Source organism: Tubulanus polymorphus, chromosome 9 (assembly GCF_964204645.1).
Source record: "Tubulanus polymorphus chromosome 9, tnTubPoly1.2, whole genome shotgun sequence".
Classification (NCBI taxonomy): Eukaryota; Metazoa; Nemertea; class Palaeonemertea; order Tubulaniformes; family Tubulanidae; genus Tubulanus; species Tubulanus polymorphus.
The window spans coordinates 8,781,116-8,798,462 of NC_134033.1; the positions used below are offsets into that span (position 1 = coordinate 8,781,116).

General features: G+C 37.6%; 1 protein-coding gene across 6 annotated transcripts in view; it reads left to right on the forward strand.

The window, feature by feature from the left end:
* Positions 1 to 338: 338 nt before the first annotated feature.
* LOC141911138 (carnosine N-methyltransferase-like) overlaps positions 339 to 17,347 on the forward strand; it is a 64,675-nt gene continuing 47,666 nt past the window's right edge. For 4 of the 6 annotated variants that reach the window (XR_012619981.1, XM_074802105.1, XM_074802106.1 and 1 more), the window contains exons 1-3: positions 339 to 497; positions 6,317 to 6,515; positions 14,338 to 14,501. Coding sequence is in view for 5 of the 6 variants with exons in the window: in XM_074802105.1 (XP_074658206.1) it covers positions 367 to 497; positions 6,317 to 6,515; positions 14,338 to 14,501 (494 nt within the window). In the remaining variant the exon portion in view is untranslated. Of the gene's footprint in view, positions 548 to 6,316; positions 6,516 to 14,337; positions 14,502 to 17,347 lie in introns of all 6 variants that reach the window. The other 2 variants (XM_074802107.1, XM_074802108.1) reach the window with 2 other exon arrangements.

The following is a 17,347-nucleotide window of genomic DNA, read 5'->3' on the forward strand; positions in this document are numbered from 1 at the left end:
GCGCCCTCATTTACATACCAGGAATTTTACGCAATGGCCCTAATCAGCCACCATAGTGTAGGGCTAGTCTCTAAGTATCATAAATAGATACCGGTATTTTCTTATGTTGCAAATAGATAAACTTTGCTATCAATTAAAACAAAAAATTATTAAAAAGTATAGAAGTGCGAAAGCAGTAACACTAATGTAATCTCAGATTTTTAATCATATGTAAGATTACATTTGATCTTACACACCCGAATGTTCGTCGGACAATTCTTTACGTGGCGGCCTGAAGTCTAGAGCCACTACGGTTTTTGGCGGTAATTAAGACAGCCGGTAGGCGGTGAAGTGGTCGATTCTTGGAGGATTAGAAAAAAGGGGAACATGGAATCGAAATCGGACGAATGTCTAGGTAGCAACTGTGAGACGACGTTACCCAAAGAGATGGATGAAGATGTAGAAAAGTTAGAAAGAGAACATTTCCAGAGAATCGTTAATGCGTTCAGATGTTACAGGTTTCGATCTTAAATCCTATCTTTATCACAGGGGCTCATCAGAGTTGTAGGTAATGTAAAAACGATAATCTGTTAATCCAATGTATATAGTATAGGCCACAGGGGCTCGTATCAGAGTTGTAGGTAATCAATGTAAAAACGATAATCTGTTAATCTAATGAATAAAATAACAAGGGCTTCAAATGCGCAGAACACTATATTTTCTAAATGTTGCGGTTGTTTCGTTAATCCATACGATCTTCCAGCTTTGAAAACGCGAATTTTCCGATTTTACGTCAATTCACGAACTCCATGCGCGATCTAAACATGGCGATTGTCATCTCCCACAATGCTTAGCGCAATGCAGAACCGAAATGAATTTTATTTCCAATTTATTTTCTGTGTATATTTACGTGAAATTCAGAATCTATTATAACCTGATCGTGTTTATTCTAGCTTAAATAAGATAAAACATTATTTGATTGAATTGTTACGAAATAAAATTCACTGCGGACCTGTTGCTAGTTCAAGTTCAAGGTCGCCATCTTGAGATCGCGTGTCGAGTGCGTGAATTGACGTAAAATCGGAAAATTCGCGTTTGCAAAGCTGGAAGATCGTATGGATTAACGAAACAACCGCAATATCCAGAAAGTATAGAATGTTTTGCGCATTTGAAGCTATCGACCATCAAAATCGGTGAAGGATTTCGTGTCGAACTCAACGTTTTAAATTTCGAAATCAGCAAAAACCGGCGTCATAGCATTTTCGGTCCAGGCGATTTCGGCCCTAATTTCGCGTTCAAAGACATATAATTCACGAACTATTCATCGGAAATTAACGGGAATAGTTTCGTTAGAAGCAGGAAGGTATTAGCTTTCATATCATGCCTGGATTATCAAAATCGGATGAAAAATAACGAAAAAGTAAGCGACTGAAGTTGAGTAGTTTGTGAGCGTCGTTAGCCCCCTTGTTATTTTATATATACTATATACATTGGATTAACAGATTATCGTTTTTACATTACCTACAATTCTGATACGAGCCCCTGTGGTATAGGCCTATATAAAATAAAAAGGGGGCTAACGACGCTCACAAACTACTCAACTTCAGTCGCTTACTATTTCGTTAGGCCTATCTCTCATCCGATTTTGATAATCCAGGCATGCTATGAGAAAAGCTAAAAAAGCTTCCGGCGCTATTGCACTTTTGTACCCCCCTCCCAAAACTTTTATTTCAGCATATTTATTATCAGGGATGTCTAGGGATTCAAAATCAGTGACTTTAGACCCAAAAAACCTACTTTTTCTAGGTTAAAATTTTGTTATTTTGGGCCCTAAATCACGTGTAAATTCGCCGATTCGCGACGTCAACAACGCCATATTGGATGTCAATCAAAGTTTCTAACCCTCCACTGAAATGTCATGACATAGGCCTAAAAACTTTGCAAAAACCATGTTTTCAAACATAACCATCTCTGAAAATGACGCGTATGTTTGCATTATTTTCATACTGAGCTATTGATTTAAAGATGTTCTGATGAAGAAAAGTTATATGCCCAAAAACGAAACTTTGTCAATTCAATTAAATTTATTGGCATATGTTTATTCGGATGATTTTAGGTGGTAATTAGTGCGGAAACTTGGCCGACCCGTCAGTTTGAATCGAGGAAATCGGCCCCAAATTATCAGAAAATATAGAATGTTTTGCGCATTTGAAGCCCTGGATCATCAAAATCGGTGAAGGATTTCGTGTCAAACTCAACGTTTTCAATTTTGAAATCGGCAAAAACCGGCGTCATAGCATTTTCGGTCCTAATTTCACGTTCAAAGACATATAATTCACAAACTACTCGTTGGAAGTTAGGCCTAATGGGATAATTTTCGTTAGAAGCAGGAAGCTATTAGCTTTCATAGCATGCCTGGATTATCAAAATCGGATGAGAAATAACGAAATAGTAAGCGATTGAAGTTGAGTAGTTTGTGAGCGTCATTAGCCCCCTTGTTTTTTTAATATATACTATAAACATTGGATTAACAGATTATCGTTTTTAGCCCACTTGGGACTTTAGTCACAGCGGGCTATTGCATTCACTTTTCGTCCGTCCGTCCCTAGACGGAATCCAGTTATTTTGGGAAGTTTTGAAGACGTTTCAAGGTAATGTCTTGATATTTGGTTTATACATGTATCTACCCTAGACACGCCTTCAGCCCAAAAACTGGCATTGTCAGATTCAAGATGGCCGACTGGCAGCCATTGTTGTTCATCAAAATCAGCACTTTTTAGGACGTTCGTTAGACGAACGTCCTTATGTGACAGGTTTGCCGGTTGATGACGCACTTCCGATTGGGTTGACAGACGTTTAAGGTTGTTTTAAAGCCAGTTAGTTAGAGATTTCCTCAAATTCCGCATCAGAAATGGTGTCTTCAAGTTGGGATTGAATTTGGTTAAAAATAGTTGGTTAGTTTTTGCTGTGCCCTCTTGAAAAAATGCTCTTCACGCCGTTTATGTGACATCACACATCACGTGTTGCTTATGACGTAGAGGGTATAGTGATCGACAGAAGTGCCATTTTTAAAATCGTTGTATCGTGGATGTTAACTTTACAGGACCGTACGAAGTCTCTTTAAAGGTGAGTAGGCATATAGGCCCTATGGTGACTTAACTTAATTCCTTGTGAGCGCACAGAGGCCCTGTGAGAATCTAGAGACGTTCGCAGCATTGAAAATTACGCAATGGTCCGCTCGACACGCACACACATGCTGTCAGTTTGACCCACGTGACTAAATACAGCCGCCATGAATCAGAAGCAATCCACTTCAAATTTTATGAAGTGAAAATCATAATTATTATTTATCCGATATACACCAAAAACCTTCAAGAGAAAGGTATTTGGCGTCGGATTCTGTACCGAAAATCCCGGATTGTTACACTGCATAGTTTTTTTAGTAGGGTTCTTTTAACATTTTGCCTATAAGCCATTTGATTGACACGTGGGGCGGGGCTTGCGATCTGCCGATGACGTCAGATGTAAACAATAATATAACCACGTGCATCGCGCACATGTGTAAACAAACCTGGCAACAAATTAGATTTTTTGGCGCCAAAACTTTTTTGATTTTTTCTTTTGTCCAATGATTTTTCAACTGGAGCCAACTGCTATGCCATTAGATTGTACAATCAAGTATTCACGTTTATAGACTCTCTCTGAAATAATTCTTGTCCAGGGGACATGTATTGAAATATCTATTGTCGTTCTTTTTGTTTTTTTTTATTTTTAGGATATAAAAAGCCTAGAAGAAACATCATCTGGCAGACGCACATTTGACTACAGATTATATCCTGTTATAAAATGTGTTTTTCTTGTCATTAATACTTCCTGACTACTTTTATTTTATGGTTATCTAAGTGCAAGGCAAACATTGGTGGGGTTCCTTTCGCCCTCCGAATATATAGGACCAAAAGGGGTATTTTATGCCATTTGGATTTATTTTTGCTTAGAAAATTTATTCAAATACTTTTTGGCGGGCGCATTCAAATTCTGAAGGGTACGACTAGTCCAACCCCTAAATCCACTTGCATTAAGTCTCAACGTTAAAACCTTCACCGGCCTCCTACTCAATTTTTTGAATAAATGTAAAACTTATGGCAGAATTTATGGTTGATTCCTCAATTTTTGAATCCCAAAGAATAATTTTTGAATTACGCAGTAGGTTGACACTTGAATAGCCGGTATTCAAATTTTCCAATCAATGTGGGAGGTGTCTGGGTCTATATGCGTTTCACAAACGAACGTCCTCTTTTAAAGTTTCTTTCTAGTTACACTTTTTGAGGGAAATTTTGCAGACGCTTTGATCAATTACCTTGATCTTTCGTGTATATTTGAATCCCCCAAGGGCCCACCACCATAAGAAAATTGGGTCGATCAGACTCAAGATGGCCGTCCTATGACCTTTTTAGTGCCCAAAAATGTCAATTTTGGCCCAAATTCTGAGTCCTGTAGTTTCCTACTGGTTTGCCATTTCTCATTGCAATTTGTGATGGGTATTCTTTGGAAAGGATTGTTTTATACCTGAGACAGGTATTTTTGATCAGCCAATTATGACGCAATTGGCGGCCATCTTGGTGTCATCAGTACTCATCCGTAAGTGGGAAAAAGTTTTTCCACATTAGGCTATATTGATACCTAAGCGTATTTTGTTACCACAATCAATTGGAAACTTGTAGCTCATAACGTGTTCTATGATTGTGGTGAGTTTCAAGGTCATTGATTTTTGTATATGGCCACCAGGGGGCATTGAATAATACAATATCTTAGTATTTTTATATTATATTCGTAACCACAATCAATTGCAAAGTTGTAGCTCATGACATCATCTATGATTGTGGCAAGTTTTAAGGCCATTAGTTATTCTATATGGTCACCAGGGGGCAAATTACAAAGTTATAGTTCGTGACATGTTCTATGATAGTGGTGAGTTTCAAGGTCATTGGGTTTTGAATATGGTCACTAGGGGGCGTTGAATAATAGAATAACTTAGTATTTCCATATTAAATTGGTGACGAGGCATATTTTGTTATCGCAATCAATTACGATCAATTACAAAATCGTAGCTGCTGACATGTTCTATGATTGTGGTGGGTTGCAACGTCATTGGTTTTTGTATATGGTCACCAGGGGGTGTTGAATATTGAAATTGTTAGATTGTTGAGCATTTGAAACCACTTCCCAAGTGGGCATGGTGTCCCTGGACCTCTAGTTTCTTTCAGCTGTAAATTTTTCTATGCAAAATCATTTCCACACAATCTGATAAGTAATCTAGCAATTATCAACATGATGATAGATTCCATTAAGACACTATAATATTCAAATAACAACTATCCAAAAGCTTGCACTAACTTGGTCCACGTCTACAATAAAACCATTCCGATTCCCAGTCCCCGTGTGTAACATTTCATGTAACGATGCACGACAACACCGATCTCTTAGCTCTTTAACAAGTAATCAGTTCAAAGTTCAATTAATTCTACTACAGAAATACAAAACCACCAAGCAAGCTTTCAGTACAACCATGTCAGCAAGCCCATTTTTAGAATTTCTTCCTTGTTTTATATTGTGAAAAAATATTTTTTGAAAATATAAAATAGTTTCTGCGCCTACCTGTACCCTGCGAAATTTTGGATGTAGACCATAAACAAATGTTTATCTTTGGTCTTATTTGACTACAAACTAAGGCTTTAAGAAAGACAAAATACAATATAAACTTCTAGAACTTTGAAGTCACGAATTAGTAAGATTTTTCAAGCAAAACCCTTACTCCAAACAACCTCTAGCTTTCAAGGTGAACCACACTTTGCCCATGGGCTATTTATTTTCTTGTTTAATTTTCAATGAAATGAATTTTTGCACACCGGCAGCCTTAGTGACAGATTTTTTACTTTTCACCAGTGTGGTGAGCCACTGGATCATTGGTCCTTTATTTAGCGATGTTAGCATAGCCGGTAATAGTCAGTAACCTGTCTGTGGTTTAGTTCCATGATTCAGAATTTTCACAAACTACAGTTAGGAATGGTACGGTATTTCTGAATAGTGCTGGTATGTTTCCGGTATAAAGACACTTTGCCAAGTGTCAAACACTATATCCTGCCGATTTAAAACTACAGCAAATGCAACCAATTTACAATGTCGCAGTGCTTAGATAATTTCTGGTGGTTCTTGGACCAAATCTGGTAGATCTATGTGGTGAATGTAGGCCTACAGCTTGTAAGCTAGTTTGATCAGAACCACTAGCGGACAGCCACTCCTCTTTGTGCATGCACACTACTTTTATTTTCTTTTTCAGGGCACATTCACTGAAACGGATTGCGATTTCGGAAAGAAATTACCATGAGCTGTCGGACATGCACAAAAAACTGATACCAAATTTTCAGGAGCAAATGAACAATTTACGCCATTGTGTTGATCATAATTACGAAATCGTTAAACAGATTATTCACAATACCGATCAGATGTTTGAAAATTCTGATCATGGACCAATTAATGTAAGTACAGCCAACAAGCGGTAGTCTATGGTGACAATAAACTTTATCGGATGATCGCAGTTGATCGTCATTTGAAGGAAATGCAACTTATTGCTAAATGTCTTTATTATTTTAAAAAGAAAAATTGTGGCTCCTATCTATTTTCTTGTTCGCTTCCCATCACCTGAAGTCACTGGAGTTACTCATGTTTTTTCTTTCAGCTATAAATGTTTCTATACACAGACCTGCCAACTGTTATGATTTTCCCGTAATCGTTACGGATTGACAGCACAAATTACGGTGTTACGAGTGGGTGTTCAAAAGTACAATTTTAGTCTTTTTTCATTATGTTTTACGAAAAACTAGAGCAATGTTACATTTCTTTAAAAATATGTCGCAAAAGAAGTTTAAACATGTTGATTTTATTATCGAAAACTAAAATAGGAGTCCTTAAGCGCATAGGCCTATATGTGCCAAGCATCCAATCAACATCACACAGACCGCTTGCATACACGTGTCTTCCTGCACGCACTCAATACAGTACATCTATCAGCTGGCTGTCACCGGGGCAGCCTACCTATTGATCTATTGTATATACTCTCTTGCATGCCTTATAAAGATACAGCACACACTGCTGTGAAAATAACAGCGACTGCTTGCAGGCGTTGAATCATTTTTGGTTTACCTTTGTCAGCGATATGAGGTTGGCATTGAGCCAATTCATGTAAAATCGCGGTACGTTTTTTATGTGAGCATTTGTTTCATTGGTTCTCGGCTTAAACGACGTATAATCGATGCGATTGAAGACATGGCGAACCTCCGTCGAGGTACATGGTCAACTGAGTTAAAATTCTACGAAAACTGTTTTTGGCGGGAAAATTCTTAGCTCTCGCGTATAAAATTGCAATGACCTCGATTGAGGGGGGCGTCGTCTCTACGAGCGAATGGGATTGGCTGTTTTTGGGATATACGGGGAATTCCGGCGCTTCTAAAATAATTATGGGAAAGCCATTGAATGGCGTACGTTTTATTGGACTAGGTGCCGTATACGTGCGAATTTTAAATGCTCATTGTTGGTGAGGATGTAATTATTTCACACATCCGCCATAGGTATTTTTTCATTTTAATACCCTGTGATTGTTTTGATTGACATTGAAGTGTAAGCAAACATTCACTTACACGAGGCCGCCACCTGTGCGCGCAGAGTGCTACACGACACACACACAAGCTCGTACAGTACACAACTCAAGAGGCGTTTTTATTTAAGCAACTCGTCAAACTCGTGTTTAGCAGCCGCGTAACGTCATGTGGTACAAATCGAATCGCCTTAAATAAACGGGTCGGTGTTCGTCAAAATAGCGTCGATGGATGCGGAAGTTCTGAAAAAAATTGTGTCATGTTTCGTTATAGGAGAATGCATGACTCCATTTAACTCGGATTCTGTGCCGATACAAAACTTCCTCGGCCATTTAAGTGGTAGTGATGTTTTTGACGAATGTAAGATTATAGAAGAACTTAAATACTTAAAGGATAAGAAAATTCCCCGGTTTCAAAATGTTATGTCCACTGTTTCATTGTACACGCCGGATGATTTCAAGGCCAGGTTTAGAATAAGCAGAGAAACTTTCGATGTCATCAGGGAACACATTATGCCCTTACTTGCTGCTGATAGAGCAAGGAACTCGAAGATTTCATATGATAAGCAGATATTGACTTACATTCACTACTGTAGTACACAGGATCCTCTACTGAGAATAGCTGATGTGTTTGGAATTTGTGATACATCAGTTTTCAAATATCAGTTTTCAACATAATGGGTAAGCTTAATCATGTTGTTTAAACTCCCTTTGTTTTGGAACACTTTGATAGGCTATCACACTGACATGATCAATGCAGGGGCGTTATATATTGTGATAAATTGGATTATATAAAATAAAACAATTATGAATACTCCTGCAGAAAACATATACCACATTCTTCTTTTTCTATTTCAGCTACAATGAGTGAATTGATCAATCGACATCTTCTAAAAAAGTTCATTAAGTGGCCGAAGGGTGATAATATACAGACAGTATTCCGTGGATTTGAAGAAATCAACCATTTCCCCAAAGTGATCGGTGCGCTTGACGGAACTCACATTCCTATTAATTCCCCAGTGAAAGATCCAGAGGTTTACATTAACAGAAAAAAATTCCACTCCATAAACGTAGCCGCTGTTTGTGATCATCAAATGATGTTCACTTATATATACGTAGGTTGGCCTGGTTCAACACATGATTCTAGAGTCTTTAAGAACTGTAAACTTTTCATTGCTTGTGAAAATCCGGATAAACGGAAAGAACTATTTCCCAACAATTGTCACTTGATCGGGGATTCAGCCTATGAGCTGAGTGAAATCCTGCTTACCCCATTTAGAGACAACGGTGCAGTCGAACAAATTGAGAAAGACTACAATTTCCTCCACAGTTCAACAAGGATGAAAATAGAAAACACATTTGGCCTTCTGAAAGGCCGATTTCATCGTTTGAAGTATGGGACCGTGCATAAAGTACGTACGCTTGACTTCCGGGTATTTTTAACCCCCCCTCCCCCTTGTACGCTCATTGTACGTTTTTTTATAACCCCCTTTGCGTGCATACTTTTAGGGGTAACCCCCCAGTAAAACAGAATTTTCAGGAATAATGGTTTAAAGAAGGCAAAATCCACCCTGATTCAACAGAGTTCCTGCTGACATTGATCAACGATCTTCCATGGCGACGAAATGAAAGACTGAAAGTGGGGAATTCCCGAGATCCAAATATAATATATTGAATGCAACAAACCCAGGGAGACCAGTTTCGCAATTAAGGCAGTGTTTGCTCTCCCCTTGGAAAGTATGTATGTTTTTAGCTGACCCCTCCCCTCCCCTATACGCTTTTGTACGGATTTTAAGAACCCCCCACCCCCCCCCCCCCCCTACGGACGTAGGTACATTATGCACGGCCCCTATGTTGATATGCATGATATGCCCAGGTTAAATGATTTCATTACTAGTTGTTTTGTTTTGCATAACATTTGCGTACTATCCAGTGATTCTGTTGACGAGTATTTGCATGAATTAGATGATGAAGCTGTGAACAATGAAATTTTGCCTGGTAGAGAAAATAATCTATCTGCTGTAGCTAAACGTAGAGCGATATCTGTTATTTTGTCAGCAATGGTGTAACAAATTCACAATACATGTACTTAGGCTAAAAAAATGATACCTTGTTTCCCTGCTATGCTTAAAAGTTGCCGGCTGCCTAACTTTCCTGTACATAACTTTTTAAATCACGATCAGGCTAACCATAACAGACCCGGCAGCAATAGAAATGAAGTGATAAAATTACCCGGCCGCTGTGGAGAAACAAGGTATCATTTTTTCCCTTATGAAGAATTCATTATACATATATTGCCTGTATACTACAGGGGCCAAAAATAAAACTTGGTCAAATGTTACATTGGAGACCTCAAATTATTTTATCATAATAAAATGCTCCGAATATCTAACCAAGTTGTTGAAACTGTCTTACAGGAACAGTCACTTCATTTGGAGCTTTAGTCCCGGCGGGCTATCGTGTTCAGTTTTTCCATCCGTTTGTTCAAACCCCAGACCCCTCTTGGTGCTTTACTATAAAGCACATTCTTCAAGGAAATTCACCAAGACAAATGAAAAAGACAAAAGAATGCATAAAGGAGAATAAAGATTTATTCGAAAAATAAAATCAACTAACTCATATTAAATGCTAAGCTTCAGCAATGGCAGAACTGAATAAGCACCAAAGGTAATCCATCAACATTGTACACGGTACGGTGTTCACAGAAAACTTATGCATCACAAGAATCTCCCCATTACTTTTTTTCTGTTAAAAAATTGAACAGCTGTTGGACTTCAACAGATAAACATCATTATAAAATGTAACAAAAAAACTTTTATACAACAAAACTTTCGGCCAGAATACTTAAGTCACAATGGAGCTATTTAGAATTAGAATTTGTCGATCAATCTTTTAAGTAAATAAATTTTTTTAGTCTCCATTTCTTGCAAAACATCAATTTTTTTTGTTCCATGCCCATTATTTCCTGGTGGTGCTTTTTTATCTCTTCTTGATATTTGTCATTTTCTGCAGACCTAACTTTATGGAAATCTTCCAATGATCTAAGTAATTTCGACTTCTTAGGTGACTGAAGTTTTCTCTTCTTGGCAATATTATGCGCGGGAATAAACTGATCGGCTTCATCAGCAGTACTATCAGTTTGGTCATCACTATACGAGTCTGAGGTATACACTGGCTGGGTATTTGGTTTTGTTCCTAGGAACTCATCGAGTTGATCATAATATGGGCAGGTTTTGGGGTTACGCCCTGTTTTATTGTTATGATCTCTTATCTGTCTATAGTTTCTCAATAGATTGAAAAATTTATTCTTAAGCTGGGTCCAATCATAGTCAAATCCGTTTTTCTTCATTTCACTTGAAATTTGTATCCATATCTTCTTTTTCACAGTTTTTTTATCCGCCATTCTTTCGGCATTCTGTCTGTATTGATCAATCAACATCACAGCTTCATGTGACATATCACCAGCTAAAAATATAAAAGAAATTGTAGTATAAAACTAAATGGAATACACGTGGGAGATATTTTCTTTGTCCAGCTGGAAAAATTGACATCAGTAATTGAAAAAGATAGGATGTCGTAGAGAAATATGTATACCGTAAGAATGATGCCCTATTTCCTAATCTAACCCGGTACAAACACAGGATGATGATTAAATGTCTGCAGCACAAGTGGTCTTAAGTGGAGAGTGTTTTCATAAAGTGATGGGACCAAATAAACCTTACTTTTACTACTTTTACTGTTGATGTTGCGACTGCTGGTTCCATTGTCTGCGTTTTCAGCTGTAGTTGGATTTGCTATAGGCCTACCTCCATTGTCTGCGTTATCAGCTGTTGTTATACCTGAGATACCTAGAAACCAATAAATGTACATATAGAATTCTTCAAAATTTCAAGGAGTTTTAAGTTAACTTTGTTGTTCGAGCCTACTTGAAGTATTATCAGCAACGCGTTTATTAATCTCCTTGTACGCATTCCGGAGTTTGGTGATTACTCCTTCATCTGAAACCCAATTGAAATACATACTGTGAATTGGTACCGGTACATTGTTAAATAGGTTCTTCATATTTAAAGAACATAATAGGCCTAATGAATGTTTGAACTTACACCTATGCCTACCTTTATGTAGTACTACAGCATAATATGTCTGACTATCAACAGTGAATGTTGCCATATACCCGTCGTCCATATCACGCGTTAGCTGTTTTACATAACTACTGGTACTTGCACTAGCAGAAAAACAAAACAAAAACCTGCACTGATAAGTCTGTAACTTTCAATAAACCTTTCCCAGCACTCGACAGTAAGTTGTAGTGTGAAGCCCCATACTCTTCTGCAAGTTCTGGCACTGCTGAGTTCTGTTATATGAATAAAGTTAAATCACTTTTGGTTTAATGGCTTTTTCAATGAGGACGAAAGCCTTACGCCGTTAGCACCGGGCGCTGGACTGGTTTTAAACACACACAGTGAGTGACAGAAATACACGCGATTGAATTTGAAATTCCACTCAGTCTGTCCTGTCATTACTCAAAACGTCCATTTCGCCGACAGTGCGTAGCATATAACATATAAGGCATCTGGAATATCACTTGTTCATACCAAACTTCTTGAATTCTTTCCCTCAGTGAAGATATTTTGCGATAAGTTGATGATATTTCAAAAATACTTACCGCGAACATGACGATGCCGCTATTTTGAAACGCGAACCAACTCGCCTGAAGGACGAGTTGGCTGTGTATGGTACTCGCGTTGGATACTCGTCTAAATAAATGCGCCGAGTATGGTACTCGTGTATGACGAGTTGGTTAAATAAATGGAAGATTTGACGGTGACGTACGCGAGTTGCTTAAATAAAAACGCCTAAGGTGATGCTGTAACGCATGCGCGTTTGACATGAAAATAGGCTGAATAATCGTAGCAGAAGATGAGCGCTGTCTTTTCTGTTTGATAGAATTTGTAATAAATTGTAATTTCTTGTGACCTGAAGATATTAAGCAGCAAACTAAAAGTATAGGTCGAGGTCTGAAAATTGTAGTCGTAAATTCCAGGATTTAAAACGATCTAATAACCAATTTCTTCTGTACTGGTATTTTAACTTCCGCGGCCAACATTGGAAGAGGTTTCCAAGACCCAATATTCAGCCACCCTCTGATATGTGACATCATATGAATTTTAGGCCATCCCATATTAATGGTCTGTTTGCCATGACCCGACTTCAAAGGTTCCGAGTGAAAACTTTTTTCTGGGATTCATTGAAATAAATTTTAATTTTGATAAAAACGGCCTACCGACCCACTGCCTACGTATGAGCTACGTATTATATATGTTTGAATTCAAGTGTGCTTCGTTTGAAAACATGCCTTGTCAATGTGGCCTAATTTAAGTTTTCCAGGAAACTGGCAGTGTTCCAATAAGCTGCCATTAATTCTCATAGTGACTATATCAAAGCTGGTAACGTAAAACCGCGCACATATTCAATGTACTGTTTCATTTTTAACACAGAGATGACGCTCTGGACGAAGTTATAATTTTAGAATAATTCTCGAAATCTACGCTATTAGACAAATTTCCCGTGCACAACGTAGATGATTTTTGCGATATTGTTTCCATGTAAAAAGGTGAAAAATTTTTTTTTTGCCCAAAAATTTAGCAAAAAAAATTTTTTCTTTTCTACCGACTCATCCTGAAAAGTTGAGTCGGTGTTACGGCAAACAGACAATTATTTTGGGATGGCCTTATTTGAATATTTTTTCATATTGTGAAACATATTTTTTTTGAAAATATAAAATGATTTCCCTGCCACGCCTACCTGTACCCTACAAACTTTTGGACGTGGACCGTAACCAAATGTATATCTTTGGTCTTATTTGACTACAAAATAATTCTTTAAGAAAGATAAAATACAATATAAACTTGTGGAACTTTGAAGTCACGAATTAAAAAGATATTTCAGGCAATGCTCTTACTCCAAACAACCTCTAGCTTTCAAGGTAAACCACACTTTGCCCATGGGCAATTTATTAAGAAGTAACCTGACTAAGTTAATCTATTTGCATATCAATCGATGATTCTGCGTTATTTATTTGGTCAAAATGAAAAATAAATTAGAAAAAAAATATTTGTTAACGACGACTTCTCACCCCCAACCAGTGGCATCGGTTCTCTACTGTAATCAGTGTGTCTGTACATGGCGGCTACCGGGACCAGGATTGCAATGATAAATAGATTTCGACATCATTTTATCTGATATAAGTGATGAACCTAATCAAAAACGAACAAAGAGGGGGAAGCCCACCATTTTTAAGATGTTACCCTGTTGAGTTTCCATATTTTTGTACTGACTTTTGACAAGTTAAGTATTAGTAGTGTTAGGAGTTGACAATGGTATAATCTGCACGTCTCATGCCAGTATTACAAACATACAATATCATATTGACAAATGAAATAAAAAACACACAAGTGTAATGCAAAATCAAGTAAAATTTACCGTTTTTTTTTTCAATCCAGTGTCATATTATACATTACACGCTTGTTACTGAAAAACTTCCAATCAATATAAACTGATAGAACTTTGAAGTCACGAATTAAAAAGATTTTTCATAAGCAATGCCCTTGCCCCAAACAACCTCAGGCTGTCAAGGTAAACCACACTATGCCAATGGGCAATTAATTTTTTATTCACAATGTATTTGATATCTAATTGATTTTTAGGGTTTTCATGGATTACAGATGGCATCGGAGTTTGACATGGACAAAGTGCGAACAACAATTAAACAATTTGTAAGAGATTGGAGTGAAGAGGGTGCCACTGAGAGAGAGCTTTGTTATAAACCTGTTGTAGAGGACGTGCTTGAAAATTTTCCCCCAGAAAAGTGGTACGTATGTGGCAGAGCTTTCTGTTTTCTATAAGTGCATTGTCTCCATTTTGAAGCATAAACCTGGTGCAATGTATTTAATTTGGTGCGAGGCTTAAAATGCAGCATTGGTCAAGTTTCTTAATGTGAAAACAAGGGTGCGGTACATAAATCGGTGATGGATTTTGCTATTACACGGCACTGCGGTGTATTGATGTACAGTCAAAGCTCATTATTACACCTGCCCCAGGAGTTTGAAAACTTTGCCGGTATAACGAATATAACAAAATGACCAGGGCTGCCAACCCTCCCGAATTATTCGGAATCCTCCCGATTTGCGTGAAGAAATTCCGACGATACGATCGGGTATACAAAATTCCGATTTTTATTTTCCTTTTTCGGCGATGTCCGATTTTCCACCCGCCAGCGCGTTGTAACACAATATGATGACTTGGTAGAACAGAATTGAATAGGTGGGGAATTTATATGCACGCGCGCGGTGGATGAGTGCGTCGCTATATATACTGTGTACGTGGGTCAGGCGATAAACAGCGCTTACTAGCGTGCGCGTGCGTGCGTGCGTGCGTGTGTGCGTGTGTGTGCATATGAGAGTAGCTGTGTTATTGATTTTATCTACGCATGGCGCACGATTATTTCGTAGTAGGAGAGCAGCTTCTTAATTTGTTACAAGGATCAAAATAAAGTTCATTCGTTTTAAAATACGTTGTTTTAAATCATTCTTGTGAAAATATGACATGTGGCAAAATGTGATTGTTATTGTCAAATTGCTCCGCATCGTTTCGGAGAAGAATCGGTTTACTGCGGTAATTAGCTCGTTTTCGCAGCGCGATGAGCATTCGAAGATCCGGGTTAGATTTCAACGTGTGGACTCGTTATTTGTGGTTGAAATGTTTCGGTAAGCAATTGCTTTGTTAGTTTGAACCTTAATGTTGTCACTCTTGTATTAGTTTGATTTAAAAAGATAATTTAAGATGCTTTTGAGCAGTGCATCTCAAAGTAAACTTTTAGTTCGCATATTTGGCAAATGGCAGCACCATCGAGTTGCATGTAGATTTAGAGACTTTTTACTGTTTGTATCTTTCAGTTCTGTACATGGAGTCTCTCTGGGTCAGTATCGTGGAATTGATGCTGGAAATTGATATATTCGCATGACAGCTGTATAGTGTTATGTAATTCGTTTGACAATTTATGCCAGTTTTATGTTCTTATTTTTTAGTCTATTGTATATTTTTGATAAACACTGTTGATTTTTATCTTTCATAAAATAATAAAGAAAAAATACATTCTGTAGAATTTGCTGATTTTTTATTTTGCTAATAGATAATTCCATATTTTCATATCCAGCTTTCATATATTGCATGTGAAAGGTATTCCTAATTGAAAGCAAAATATTCCTACTTGGAAAAGTCACAATTTCTTCGGTTTCGGTATATTCCTATTGAAACCTTCAATATTCCTAATTAATCTGCCATTCATCCCTAAATGGAATTTTGAAAGGTTGGCAGCCCTGAATGACAATCGCTAGAGTTGACATGCATAACCTGACTATTAACCTAATCCAGAAATAGATATCAGTTGATTTTAGTTTCAGAAGGGCAAAGGTCTTAGCTCATCTCATTTAGATAATAGAAAAAAAAACTAGGGGTCCAGGGACACCATGCCCACTTGGGAAGTGGTTTCAAATGGTCAACAATCTAACAATTTCAATATTCAACACCCTCTGGTGACCATATACAAAAACCAATGACCTTGAAATTTTGAACAATCATAGAACATGTCGGCTACGATTTTCTAATTGATTGTGATAACAAAATATGCCTAGGTACCAATATAATTTGGAAATACGAAGTAAGCAAAACTCGCATGGTAGTTCACCCCGACTTGAAACTCTCCGGTGTCTGGAGACTTGAAAATATGGGGAAATTTCAAAATAACGGCGTTACGTTTTTCCAAAAATGTTACGTATTTCATATAGATTCAAAATCCAGGAAATTTTTTTCCATAATATTCAATGGATATCATTTATTACACGTTTATGGCGTCATATTGTTCATTTACTTGCTTTTGCGGTAAATCACGCCAGAATAAATTTTCAACGATCAGCGAAACACTGACTGCTTTGTGACCCGCTATTATGAAGTTCTGTCAGCTACTGTCATCTATGTTGAATCAAAAATGGCGTCTGGTGAGGATAATTCTGTCATGTCTGATGCCGAGGTTTTCTTCAAATCCATCACCTCAATCTGAGCCTAGTGACGCACACGATTCTAAACTTGAGACAGAACGTACAGAAGAAGGTCCCACCAAAAAAAACAGTTGATTTTGATAGATGAAATTTTGATTTTTGTGTTGAGTAAGGGAAACTACTTATTTTTCATGAAAATTACTGAAATCCTATATATATATATATGTGTTAAGTCCTGTAATAAAGGTTCACTTCATATTGGAAAACCAGTCGAGTTATCTCTGCTTTCGAGTCGTTTTTGGGTCGTCAATGTCGACATTTTAGGATTCTGTCTTTCGTCTGGACAGAAGTTGGTCCCTCGAGCCGAGGGAATCATGGAACAAACGGAAAAATCGAAGTAGTTAAGGAGAGCCCAAAGAGGGCAGGTTACAAAATTATGTGGAAATTGCGAGAAACATTTGGACCAAAAAAAATGTGCCAAAAGGTATGTCAACCTTAAAGACTCTTAATTCTAAAATTGAATTGTTGGAATCACGCGACAATCGAATTCTAGAATACTCAGAATTATCAGGAGACAAATACGCTGATTTGGTCGTGGAATCTCGATGATTATATATGCGAAAAGGAAACAAGAGATCGATTTGCTTGAAATGGACTTCCA